Here is a 15,088-nt window from a genome sequence, read left to right on the forward strand (position 1 = left end):
GATTTCTATACTCTATTAAACACCTGAACAAGCTTCCTAAGACATGAAAAACTGGTATCGATCAGTCTGTATGTGAGTCAAGCAGCCACTCAGAGATAAGATGAAATAGAACATGTCAGTATCTTCAGTAATTTTAAACAACCAGTATTTATAGGTTCCTGCATTTGTATGGGAAAATATGTATGAGTTTTTCAGATGGAATACTGCACAACCTTGGGAGTGCATTATATCCATCTGACAAAACGAGTTCATGTTTTCCCATACAAATGTAACCTTTTTATTATATGCTCATTTTTCTTATTCTAAATAAGGCTTAATTATATAAACAAAATACACTACAACAAATAAAATAACTGAATGTATGCCATATTCCAAACTAAATACGCAAAGATTCATCATTACACAAAAATATTATTAATGCATACATAACTCTGCCCAGATAAATCTGAACTTAGTCGCAAGCTACACATAACTTTTGAAAGAAAATGGCATTTTGGTCTACTTAAAATTGAAATTAAGATTCATATTTCGAATGAATGCGCATTGCAACAACTTTTCCATTTGATCTGGAATGAATAGATTCTGGTATTTTTGTCAATTCTACGAAATTCTGTGACTATGGACTGGATTCATCTGTGCAAATTCTACAAGAAATGCATCAGAATGAAATAGCAAGGCAGAAGCAAGCTGATATCTGCAAGCGTGTTTCTGTTCTGTCATCAAATATTTGAAATTATAATAGGGTTAAAATATGAAGTCATTCAATTGCAATTATCAAAAAGATGCTATAGAATTTAATGTTTATTTCATTTTGACTGCAATAAGGAGGATGTAATTGCACTTGGAATATAGTTGAAATTACAGTAAAATTTTGAAATGTGTAATCAAGCTTGAGAACCCATGACATGGCTCGTGTTATTTGGATTTGCAGAACTAAGAAAGGAAATTCAGGATATAAAACTATAAGTATATTTTTTGCCATTTTTACGAGCTAAAGAAGACAGTTTATGCCTTGTCACTTGCATGCTATTTGTAGGTACCCAGCAATTTTATGAAATCTTGCATCTCCCACCTAAATCCGAAACAGTGTATCAAAAAAGTTAACATGGAATGTAGCAAAGCAGCTGGTATGTGGCAGTCCACGAAACGTATGCTTTAGTTCATTCAGAAACAAATGTAAGCAACCAAAACATAAACCGCCTACATTGAGTGTACATGATTTGTTTACAAAAAGTGCTGGCCATCTGTGTCAATTGTTTGTTTACAATAGAAAGTAGTTCCTTTATGAGTGCAATATGACGTTGCACGCGAGTTCAGTATCGTAAAATACTGAACGAGTCTTACAATGCAAAGTTAATGGACACAACAATGAGCATATAATAAGAGATGTGATATTACAATAAAATATGCTACAACAAATTTCTGCTGATTTACAATACTGATTACAGAAGACTAAATGAATAAATGGAAATCCATACTGAACTTAAAATGTAAATTAATCTGAAATCTATAACTGATGTAAGATTTTGCATTACATGACAGGACAGTTGACAGACTTAGCAGGTCATTATGGATGGGTAATATAATAAAGTACCTGAACCCTCAATTTGGGAAGCATTCCCTTCCAGTGGATTCCCTTTATATCTAGATTCTCCAATTTTAGGCAGGCAAACTCTTGAATCTCAGGGTCCAGAGATGTGAAGTAAAAAGGCCTCAGCTTGCTTGGGGTACCTGCAAAGTCATATAACAGAAGAGTCTATCCACTGCAATACTTGAGAGGAGTAGAACAGATATACAGGCAAATAAATAATAACAAAAATTACAAAATTATGGAGAAAATTACTGTTATGATTCTATACAAATGGCACCAAAAAGATCCATCTGTCATGTAAATATAGATTTTGTTTGGAATTTGTGACTGCTGTTGAAATCTAACATGATCTGGAAAATAAAAGATAGCACTCATTGCTCGTAAATTTAATCTTAAGAAGGCAATTGTAAAGATATCTTTTCCACAAACTTTGAAATAATAAGTGTGTAGAAATTCATGGAAATTTTATGGCTTTGTTAATCTCATGAGAGGAAGTATGCTTGTGTGTGTAGGAAAGTGATTATGAGTGTACATTTACATTGCTCCATGCTTAGAAATAAATTTGTGCATACAGGAGTTTTACCTCCTTGCATCTTGCTTGAAAAAAAATGGTGGGATACAGTGTACTCCATCATCTTGGTGAAAGCCCAAAGGCTGAGACTGTGACCAATTGGATGGGTTCAGAATTGATAAACTTACCTACAGTAGTAGCTGAATTAAAGGAACTTGTGAGATTGTGTGTAAACAGTTATATGGACTTATGTATTGGACAGATCATAACTGATCAATAACTGCCAAATGGACTTTGCCAACCCCAATTTGAATTTAAGGACAACAATAAACTGATTGAGCTGGCTTAAGTCTACAGCTGGTCTAAATTTCCCATTGTTTTTTGTACCAGAAAATGAAGTAAAAACTCAGCTGAGTCCAGTTTTCATTCTTACTTCACAGCATGTTTTTATGAGAAATTGTTTTGTCTCCTTCAGTAACATGTCAACCTTCATGGGATCATTTGGAATCTCCATCATGAAGGACAGAGGGCGATGAAAGGGGGCCTGGATTTGTCTAGATCTAATGCTCATCAAAATAACTTTAATCATCCAATCATTTGACAGATAGAGGCAGATCCAATGACAAAACAGGATTCTGGTGCCCAAAGTAAAGTCATCAGCAGGTCAGAGGGACAACAAGTCACAGTAGCTAGTGCCACCCACTTTCTAACCTCCTAAACACAGCCCTCAAACAAAAGGAGGGAACTGAAAAGGATAGAGTACAGGATCGCTGCATTGTGAGGCTTGAAAGTAGATATCTAAAGAGTGTCTCTTCTTACCAGACCAAGACTGCTAGAGGTCATTATTGTATTCATTCACTGTTGTGTTGGCTACCTTGGTCTCTCATCTGGACAAAAGAATGCAAGTAATGTTAAGTCAAGCAGTAAGATGTCAAGATGACATTCCTCGCCAACTCTGATGAGGCTTGAAACACCTGTCTGTCTGCCTGATAACAGGGGAATAGATATGTTGTCTGCAGTTATGTCTTAATCTATGCTATTCATATCCAGGTGGTAAACATCACCATGTGACTTGTAAAAGTGTGGTGAGAAAGTTGCATGCAACTGACTAACCAAAAAGAAGGCCCATGAATTACTGGGATCATGAATCATTTCTAAAAGATGTGGTACTTTTACCAATCAGAGGCCTTTAGTTTGCATCTGGAGGAGACCAATCAGAATGTGGCAAAATGATTTATATTTCTCCAAATGCTGCCTTAAAGTTGAATTACATCTGTTCCACAGACAGACTACAATGTTATTATAGGAAGTATGTGTTATCTTCTCATCGAAAAGATGTTGCAATCCTCTGCTAACCCTGCATCCAAGAATATAACAGTTGTCTACATGCAAAGTGCAGGCACTACTTACTGGGTATGCTATTGGAGCTATATCCAGCATGGAAATGTAGCCCAGCTGGAGTACCTTGGTCCATAAAAAACTGGTCTGACTGCACCACATGGCAGAATGGGTGACAAATTGTGAGACTGGTCCACTATAATGAGTCAGTGTAATGTATCTGGTCATTCCAGCTGGGGTGATGACTTGAGGTTAGCTTGCAATCACTGCTGGAACCTGTCTGAAATGACAGCCATGCCCACCAAACCCACACAAATGACATAAGGCATATACCATAGTATATGCAGGCCTAGACAGCCATACCCACCAAACCCACACACATGACATAAGGCATATACCATAGTATATGCAGGCCTAGACAGCCATGCCCACCAAACCTACACACATGACATAAGGCATATACCATAGTATATGCAGGCCTAGACAGCCATGCCCACCAAACCCACACACATGACATAAGGCATATACCATAGTATATGCAGGCCTAGACAGCCATGCCCACCAAACCCACACACATGACATAAGGCATATACCATAGTATATGCAGGCCTAGACAGCCATGCCCACCAAACCCACACACATGACATAAGGCATATACCATATTATATGCAGGCCTAGACTGCCAGTGAATTGAAGATTTTAATCCTGTATCCTCAGTTTCAAAGTCACTAAGGCCATGCATAAACAGAGTGGGAACTAATTCCCAAATGACTGTCCAAATGGGGAAAAGTTGGTCCCTGTTTCACCCAAATTACTAACCAATACCTTGAGAACTGAGCTTCTAATATGAAATTATGAAATGTAGCATCCACAATTCCAACAACGTATATTTAGAATCACCTGCCATAACTTCCAGTGGGTCAGGTGGTGATCATTGTTGTTGGTGCAGTTCAGTGAATCTACATTGGGATGGGGGCAACATCACTACATCCCACAAAATGCTCACAATAAATTCCAAATTCAGATGAATATTCAACATGTCCTGCTTGGATAATATGGATCAAACCCACTCCTATTTTCTTTAAGATGTTGGATGATATGTTTTCTGACCATGACACACAAACTGCATAGGTTTGATGACAAACATTTAGCACAAGCAAGGCATGTTTCATCATTATCTTCTGTGACTTTGAAGCACTTGCCACTCTTGTACTTGCTAGACATAGAAGAAACGATAGAGAGAACAAATAAGTGCATACAACAAAAGTATGCAAATTATGTTCAATTGGGCAAACTTGCATCACAGAGATCACCTTCACAAGAAATGCATAATATATCAAAGTTTAACACCACAAATTCAAAACATGACAGTGAAACTAACATGTGAGCGTTATTATCTACATCACATGGACACTAGTGAATTGTACAAATACAAATAAATTCACTGACAAAAACAATTGTTGTATACACCAGATATATCATACATTTCACTTACCAATGAGAAATTTTGCTGGATGAGTCAAAAGTATGCAAAATTACATAGGATTTTAGAGGCACTGTTAAAAGTCTTGAGTGAAAGCTTAAACTTACTAAACATCAAACTTACTAAACAGCCAGGATATGGTTGGCCACCAAATGGGGGCAAAGTGGGGTAATCTGTACAAGTTACTTCATTTTGACTGTATAGACATAAAGATTTTTTCATATTTCAGGCAGGGCCAGATTCACAGATAGTAGAGGTTATTTCCCAATTTCAATGTTAGCTGGTAAAGCTCTTTATTAACAACTGTTCCCAACATGATTATAGAAAAAAGTATTCAGCCACTAAACATACCCATTACCCCTCCTTTCAGCTTTTTTGATGACCTGGGTTGGGAATGGCATCTCCTTCATACAAATGTTCTTGCTTATAATGTGGTCCATGTTCTGAGACCCTATTGTGTATGAGTTATTGTGGGATAGGTGTAATTTAATAGTTTAGTTAGGTTTGGGTTCTTTTTACAGCATAGCAACACAAAAGTAGGCTGGTGCCTTGCCAAAAGACACATAACAGTAGCCAAACCAGGCAGATCCAACGGTAGGACTTGAACCTGTGCCCTTTTAATTGTTAGTCCCTGGCTTCAAATACATGTAATAATAACAATAATAATTATAAGAAGAAGAACCATGTTTTCAATGCAAAATTGAATTCTGAGGACACTTGTGTAGTAAGGCCATTCTGGTCTTTTAACACAGATTAATGCTAGCAACAAGTCTGAATGTATTTTTAATTTTTGAACTCATTCAATACCAAGTAACTACATGGGAAAGACTACCATTCAACACAGGGCCCTGAGTGGTCAAGTGGTCTAAAGAGCTCACTGTTACAGATCACTGCATCATTGCCATCTCACCTCTGTCTGCGTGGGTTTGAGTCTCAGGTTTGGTCAATGTGGGTACATGAGAAAGCATGCCAGTAGCTTCTTGTGGGTTGGTGTTTCTTTCCAGGATTTTCCCGGGTTCTTCCTCCACTATTTATACATGCTGCCATGTATAGCCTATCTTGTGCTGAAAATGGCATTAAACCCTACAACAATAACAAGAACTATTCAACACTAAGTAACTTTCACGATCCTGAATAAATGCAGGCAATATATTTTCCATCACTTGTACATATTTAATTTCTTGTGATAGGAATACATATTTGGTACATGTGTAAAGAAGATAAATTCAGCAGGTCTCTGAAAAGTTACATGTAAACACGATTATTTTAACACAGGTCATTGTACAAGTGAACCAAATGGTAAACTGAACATAAATTTGATTGCATTCTAAAACATTAAACAAAGCATTTAAGAGTAATGTGTGGGATGTTTTTGACCCACTGTTTCAAAATAAGTCTGTTTTCTTGGAAATGTGTCATATACAATTGCTATAAAAAGAAAATAATGAAACCACATGTACATCTAGTATTATTCAGCTATTCTTACATAGCAGTCACCTTTTTAGGAATATTCTCAGATTTACATGAGTGGTATTAACAAGATGATAATAAATATGACAAACTCATTATTGCTTATCCACTACTCTGGATAATCTCAGATGAATTTGAAGATCTATTTTTAAAGATTAACCCACCTTTCCTATTAATAACCTACCTTGACATGTGAATGTATCCAAACGGTATTCAGACGAATCATACAAGAGAATTAGTTACTAATTGGGTTCCCCTAACATTGACAAGTCAGAGAACATATTGTCAAAATGTGACAAATAAGTGAACCAGGAATACAGGTCTGCATATCTGAACAAGAGTTATTGTTCCTGGACTGCTCTACTGGTTTGCAGTGTTAAAATGGTAAATAAATATTACAATATCAATTATGGATCATAAAACATTCAATACATGGATGCATTCCTGTTAATAGATGTTGATATATTGATTCCTGTATGAACTGCATGCATACCTTGACCCATGATGGACAGGTGATTGCTAAGTCTGATGTCAAGGATATCTACACTGGCCCCTATCTGGATCAGTGGAATCAGGGAAGGAACAAAACAAGAGTCAATCCTCAATGATGCTGCTAGAGAAGCTGGCTGTACCAGAGGCTCACTGCAACAAGCACATGTACAAGCAGTGTATGGCAGAATTAATAAACAAGCAGATGGGTAACACAAGAACAAAATAATTCCCATAGTGAATCACTGTCACCAGTATGAGAGCATAATGGATTAGAGCTACAATATGACAATGGAGAAAATTATAATTAATGTCACACAAAATAACACTACAAGGAGAACAATCCTAATGCATACATTTTATACCATATGCCCTCTGAGTATGTGCTAGAAAATAATCTACAAAAGAGTATTGTCACATGATATATCACATGATATTTGATTCAGCTCAGGTATGCACCTATGTTTGACTGAGGTACCATAATTGAATTTAAGAGCCCAACATTCAATTTCTCATTTATACATGAGAATTTTACTCCAGATGGGAATTTATCATGATCTCTACATTTTGCTTTAAAAATATAGGTGGCTAAAAATGGACAGCTTATTGAAATTCACACTGAAAGCATGAAGTATCATATAAAATGGATAACTAATGGAAATTCACATTGAAAATAATGAGATTGTATCTTATACATCTTTAGACAGCATAAAAGTTATAACTACCCTATATTCTGCTGAATAACAATTCTCCACATCTGAGAGAGCACCAGGTCTGCACTGTTTGTAGCTCTAACATCAGGAAGCAAGACAGCTGATGGCTCTGTCTCTGACAGACAAAAATCCAGATAGTCCAAAAACTGCTTGGATAACACATGCCAGTATTGCAGGGTGCAACAGACCTGTATAACACAAAATTGACACAAGAAAATTCCAATACTGTCCTCAGCAGAATAATGTAAACTCATGACTCTCCATGTAATGCGTTTGACAGGAGCCAAGAAGCCAGTCTGTACATTATCCATATTATTCAATTATTAAAGATATTAACTCTACATCTGACAGTGCTATGTTTCTCCCTCAACCCAATGCACTGCCCATCTTACCCAAACATGGTTATAAATGACTTAAAATCATACAACAGATCAGGACTGATTATGATGATGTTTTGAAAACAACAAGTTTCATACATTTGGACATAAATACATAAGATTCATCAAAACTCACAAAAAGCAAATTGTAAACAATAGTTTCTATTGTTTTGAAAGTCATATTGATGGTGTAAGCACTAAAATGTATCTCGATGTAAAAGTTTCTGATTCTATTTACTTAAAAATCAACTCTTTTTTTTCCCATACCTTATCAGGAGTCTTGTTGTTAAACTGCACTAATATCTTTTAGCACTAAATGTGATTTAAACTGAATCATGGTTGCATTTATCAAACTGTACACTCTGCAACATATAACATTATCTATGTTAAATTGGCAATCACTAAGGAAGCAATTATTTATTCTTGGCAAGTAACTGAAGTCAATGCTCCTACAATATATTGTTCTGACAACATTTGCTGACTTTTGTGTTGAATACATGTGTAATTTGATCCATCAGAATTCATTATTGTGAAATCATTCAGCAGAACCTTTGATCAATCAAGAGACAAATATAAAGCCAACAATGCCATATGTAACCACTTTCACAGACACTAATAACTATTCAATAAATTGTTAGTGCAGTCATGCAGTGTTCAAAGGTTATTGGATCAAGAAAAATCTGCTTGTTTAATGTAACACAGAAGAAACTTAACACTTAATTAGAAATAACAGTTCTTTTTTTCATAAATGCTCTTAAAATTAGACTTTATTTTTTTTTAAGACATACATCATCACACTGGATACCTATTTTCTAAGAAATGCCACATAAAGAGTCCAAATATAAGAATATATTTTCTATTATATATCCAGCTTACACCATGGTTACCATATTTAAGATATGAAGTAGCTAAATTTCTGAGGTTCTACAATAAAACTTGATATTTCCTAAGACCTCATCACAGACGTGCAAAATCCAATAACTGGATAACAAAATAAATAAATTACAAGTACATTTTTAAGTGGTATGATTAACAAAAAAGGCATGCACACAGGTACTAAACATCGATACATTTATCATCTCACCCACAATGATGACACTTCAGCACAATGAAACTAACCAATGTCTATCACCTTGACCTCATGCCATTTAACCACTCCATTCTGCTGGCTAATGTCACAAATCTGACAAGAATACTTTAATTGGAATCTTACAGATCTTACCAATTAAACAACAAAAACTAATCATCTTGCAACCTTGACCTTTAACGACTTGATCCATTAAGTACACTTGTGAATCAGGTTATAAATCTAATGGTTATCTGAAGCACATCAGGGTTTTTTCTCCTCCACAAAATATAAAGTGACCTTGACCTTTTATCTCCATCCAAATAGCAATAATTATATGGTTAACATATTTACTTTGCCTGTTGTCAATTTATCCACGGGAATAATAGATAGCACTGCCCAGATACAAAACCCTTAACTACTGACCGCCAAGTTTTCTGCACAAATGCATCATGGACAAGATCTGATGACAACCCCCTGATAAAAACAGTAAATGTTGTCCTTTACAACAAAAATACAGGCTAGACAGATGTGTGTAACGATGGATATTCTGACAGTGTCTTTTCTAATTATCCCCATGCTGTAGCAGGGATATACTGTGATACCCTCTGACATTTTGTCTGTCTATCTTTACATCTATCTGTCCATAAGTATCTCTTCTTAAAATGCTGTGTACAATATCACCAAACTAGGTATGACCAACTACATAAGGGGTCTAGTTAAACAGCACCTAGAAACCCCAAAATCCTGTGGTGGGTTCAATGGTCAAATATACAAAATTTTAAATTACAGGAGTCCATTTGTTCAGGGATCCAAGACAGGAGTCCATTTCTTCAGGAATCCAAAACAGGAGTCATGTTTCTTCCTTAACAACTGAGTACTGAAACCATCTCTGATGTTCCTGAGAAATTTCATGAAACCAAATTTGGTAACAAAAATATTCCTTGTGTTTGAGTAACATATTCACGAGATACCTTAAAGAAACCCTACTGCATCAGATGAAAAATATAAAATTCCAGGAAACTCAAATGGAGCATTGTACTTGTAAATACACAACTTTCTGTCCCTTAAATTAAATGTCAAACATTTGGACCAGCATAGATAATCTAAGTCAAACTTCCAGATTTAAAAAACAGCAAAGTCACGTTTTGATTTATGTAAATAGCATACAGGAACAATGTTTACATAGTTCAAACAAGTGCAGCTGATACTATAGAAGCTGATGATTCCATGTACACATTAAGATTATCAAAGACACACATCCCAAAAAAAGAAATATGTTTTATGGAAAGTCAGCATGTGCATACAGGATATTGATCAACGTGATGGAGAAAGACGAGATAGAATACAGGAAAAAAGACCAAATGGAGATTGACCTTTCCAACCAATAATGAAAATGGCTTTAAAGTGATATGAGAGAATGAGGGGCATCTCAAAACCATTATACAAACACTGGATTATTAATTCTCTAGAATCTAGATGGTACAGTAATTTCCAATTAATACTTGCAGCAAATTTAAATGATAGTTTACACTAAAGACGAAGGAATGGAAAGGCATTAATTATAATGAGCATATTAGCTATCGTATATACTTGCGTATAAGCCCATTTGTGTATAAGCTGACCCCCCCAAACTGAATAGGTACAAACACTAAAACATGAATGACTCCAATATAAGCCAACCCACAACTTTATGACATCATGTGGTTAGTGCTAAATGCATTTATTTAGGCAAACTTATATTAACAAAAATTATTTTGAAAAAACGGTATACACTTGCTTGAAAAGCAAAGAATTTTTTATTTTCTTAATGTTTCTGCCTAATTTAGATTTGTATATAACTTGATTAAACATTGACAACAACTGAGCATTCATGAGTTGCTGTAACACTACCTTTCCCTTTTGACTTAATTATTGTTTGTTTATATATTATTGCATTTGACATTTTATATCAGTGCAACAGTAATTACGTTTTTATTTCGCCTTGAAACTGTGTGTGTGTGTGATTTGGGCTTTTAAAGTAGCTTTAACATTTTTTCAGTCATATCGCTACAATGTCTGCAGTGTGACAGTTTATAGTGATATCTAGCACTGGGGCATCATGCTGCAGATTTGTAGCATGATGTCCCACCCAGTTACATTATTCTGACACCAGGCCGACCAGTACTAAAACTAACCTCTTAATGTGGAGCACCAAGCAAGGCAGCCTTGAAAATGTAAATACCTAAATTCTTAAAATGTGATCCCAGTATGACAAAACAATGAACAACAATACGGTTTGATTCAACGCCTGCAATTAGGCAACAGAACGTATTTACATAATGGCACCACTGCATGCATGTAGGTTTAAACAATTGCTGAATGAAGTACATCCCTTGGAGTCGAATCATGGGCACCACTGCACTAAACTATAATGATATCTCCAAAATAAAATAAAGGAGCTTTAGAAATAATGCTTAGAAAATTATGCTAATGCTGTAAAAGCTGAGTTGTTGTTTGCTTTGATGTAAGTGACCTTACACCATATCCGTCAACTCTCATGCCAGGAGGAAAAACAACTCCCAATTTTTAGGATCCTTCCATGCCAACCTGCCGATTTCATATTTCCTTATTCTGGCTGAGAACTCTCGATTATTATATTATGCCCTTGATTTTCATTTATCCTTAAAAAGAAAAGTCCAACATAAATAGTTATATCATATGCAGTCCATGGAAGACATGTTCTGTTGTATCACCTGAGAATATTGTTGTGAGGGAATAATTACTTTTCTAGAAAGAATTTGCCTTTTCAGTAAATAGATTGCTAAGTTTAAACATTACTCACATAAATTTACAATTTTTCTTTTTACCTCTACAAGAATACAAAAATCAGAAAATAAACCAGAACAAAAAAAATCCACAACAATAAAACTGTTGACAATTAATTTCAATTCCTAGACTGATCACCATGAATGCTGTAACTCCATATGCAGTAGCGCCATTCCCACCGAAGAAACTTAACATGAGTGAACACCTGGCATTTTTATACCTTTCATATGAACATTAATTACCATCATTAAATTAAACAAAGTTATGAAAATACATAACATGTAGCTAAAAAAAATTAATTAGTCGCTCTACTTAGATTTAGATAAATTTTATAGGTATGCCTTACACCCCATTTTACAAGATTACAGTAATCGTGCTAATGTTATGGAATGAAAGGCAATTAAATATCAATGTACTGGTATAGATGCTGGTCAAAATTCTCTCTTAACCCATGCCAGTTTCAGGTTTTAATGATTAAAGGCACAATAGTGCAGAGTGTCGGTAATTTTGTGAATGTTACAGATCATGTAACTAGTGAAATGTGTCGTCTTATAAGCTGAAATAATTCAAAATAACCTAGAGTTTGAGAAGATTAAATTGGGCAATTGATAAATAAACGAGAGAAAATGAATTTTTGTGGGGGCCCGCTTTAATTGAAACTTGTAGGTCACGAACTGTTACGGAAGCCTCACGTGACCACAAAAACGTATACGTCATCTTCGTCCAGTGGGCGGGTTATGAGTCACATGGTTGCAATTTAAATATCTACTATAAACAAAAATGGCGGACACACGTGTGAGTCAAAATCGTAAAGGTCCCCCGCGCTTGTCGCTTTCCGATAAGAAACGTCGAAAAACTGTCTTTGTAATATGCCCAAAATAGATGTGATCGGCTGATCAATATTTCACTCAGTGACTGCATTGTGTGTATTGTATGTTGGGGTGGAATATATTATTTATTTTTTATAACAGCGTGCTCATAAAGGTAATTTTGTACACCTGTCAATTATCTTCATGAGACAGGTTTTTTTAAATTCGGCGAGGGAACTTAGATACATTTACAAGCGTTATCATTATTTATATCATATCTATCCCTCTCTCTCTCTCTCTCTCACACACCCCCTTAGGTTAATTTGACATGCACATTACTTGCATAAAAGTTTAATAACCTTATCATGTAAACGTGATGGAACAAATAATAAGATTTTATTGTACATCTTTCAACTACTAGTAAATCTATTGTAAAGCACTGTATTGACTACAATTACAAAAAGGATCTCTAGTCATGATAGGAAAGGATGTTGTAGTGCTACCAGAATATATGGTTGGCAGATTGTTATCAGTTAAAGGTTTGAGCTGCAGTCAAGTTAGTTTTATTGATGTGAATTATTTTTAGATCTATTATTATGTATTCTTGCTCAAATGAAGTATTTCAGTTCTAAGTGTTTAACACAGTGCACAAAGAAACAGATTTAAAACATAACTTATAATACAAATGAATATTTAATTCATATTTTAAGTTACAAAGAATATAGCAAAAGATGAACCACAAGCATACAGAACCGATGGCCAGTACATTTTCATGCTTCACATCAACACCTGGCCAAGTGCTTTTGCAACATACTGAGAGAATGAAGACACCTTCAGTATCTGAAGTATCTGCTATTGAATCAGGAAGGTAAAAATGACAAGTTTCTTGCAGATTTTTTTTGTGTTTGGGTGGGGGTTGTCTTACAATTGTCATTCTGCTGAAAACAATGATGTAACAAATGCAATGCTGATAAAGGACATTATATAACTGCCAGCAGGTTGAGTTCCCACTTCATGCTTTTCTTAGTTTGAGTTCAAAAAAAACCCTTGAATTTCGCTTTCTCAGAAGTGGGGTTGGGTATTTCAACTGTGCCACTTGATGCATAGAAAAAGGCATAATCTGAACTGTCATTGTTTTGGTTATGCAAAAAAGTTCCAGTATACTGTGCTGGCTAACCCAATAATCACAGCTGTTTTTTTTCCCCACTCAATACTTAGAGGACCAGTGATTGTATATTGAAATTGTGTCTACATGCCTCATATGCTTTCTTTATGCCGTTTCCCATTTATACATGTATCTATGTCCCACATGCAGTTCTTGCTAACACCCTCTTCCAATCTATCCACTTAGCTCATGATGAATGCACATAAGACATATTTAATTTAAAAACAAAATACTGAGATAACATTTGAAGTTTGTTTTTGTAAACCACTGGCAGTTCATTAGAACTTTATTCATTAGGACTGGTGATATAACTTATTTGGGATTTAATTTACAGTACTGTAAGTTCTTTTTAAATTTCATTTTTTATTCTTGGGAATTAAATGACTTGTTGGTTTTCACCCTTTACTGTTATGATATAAATCAAGTTGTCTTATCACTATGGGGTCACCATGACAAAAGAGACCAGCTTTAGGTGCTAAAGGTATTGATTGTGGCATTCTTGCAGAGTATCTTGAGGAGTGTCCTAAATCACATCACCAATACACATGAGTAGATTCTCTCACATGGCCAAGGCATTAATAAATGTCTTCATGAACCTTACCTGGAGAATGAAGAGCTGACAAAGCCTTGGCTTGATGAAGATGATCCCAAGAAGAAAGCCAAAGTGCTGGAAACCTTGGCACAGGTGCTCTTGGACCAAAGGTTCCTAAACAGTGGAGTATTACTTAAATTTCAGGTATGCCATTTCAGGATTGCAACAATTGCATGGCATTTAAAAGAAAAATGTGAAGAACACTTTAAATATTTTTATTCTCAACTAAATAATAAATTACTGTATATATTTACCTTTTGAAGATCTGAATAAGTTAGAATTCATAAGATGTGTGCACATGATACATGTATGGTGACTCTCCTTCTCAAGTCTTTGGTAATTTCAGGTATAATACATGCACATCAGGTATAAACAATTCCATGACACTCTATCAATAAACATTTCAGTAAAGATTTTACGTATGCAAAAATTACCAACAGTAATGATTATTTAATAATTGTATTAATCTGTTAGCAGATTACAAATAACACATGTTACAAGATACATGTTTTTGATAATTGCAGAAGCACTGCTGAGCTTGAAGTTTTTCATCAGCAGATCATGATGTACAGTGCCAAGAGATTTTCATACATCCCTCCTGTGTGCAGGATTAGGAATGAGCTAGCTGCTTTGGATCACAATATCCATAGTGGCTGAGGTGTAATGAGAAACAAAG

General features: G+C 35.3%; 1 protein-coding gene across 2 annotated transcripts in view; it reads right to left on the reverse strand.

Annotated features, from left to right (window-relative positions):
- LOC149784326 (intermembrane lipid transfer protein VPS13B-like) overlaps positions 1–15,088 on the reverse strand; it is a 370,899-nt gene that overhangs the window by 131,884 nt on the left and 223,927 nt on the right. For both annotated transcript variants that reach the window (XM_089932368.1, XM_089932367.1), the window contains exons 30-32: positions 7,608–7,783; positions 6,887–7,035; positions 1,595–1,731 (exon numbers count right to left, since the gene is read on the reverse strand). In XM_089932368.1, coding sequence (XP_089788494.1) covers positions 1,595–1,731; positions 6,887–7,035; positions 7,608–7,783 — 462 coding nt within the window. The remainder of the gene's footprint in view (positions 1–1,594; positions 1,732–6,886; positions 7,036–7,607; positions 7,784–15,088) is intronic.

The sequence above is a fragment of the Sinohyriopsis cumingii genome, chromosome 14, assembly GCF_028554795.1.
Source record: "Sinohyriopsis cumingii isolate HCF-2022 chromosome 14, ASM2855479v2, whole genome shotgun sequence".
Taxonomy (NCBI): Eukaryota; Metazoa; Mollusca; class Bivalvia; order Unionida; family Unionidae; genus Sinohyriopsis; species Sinohyriopsis cumingii.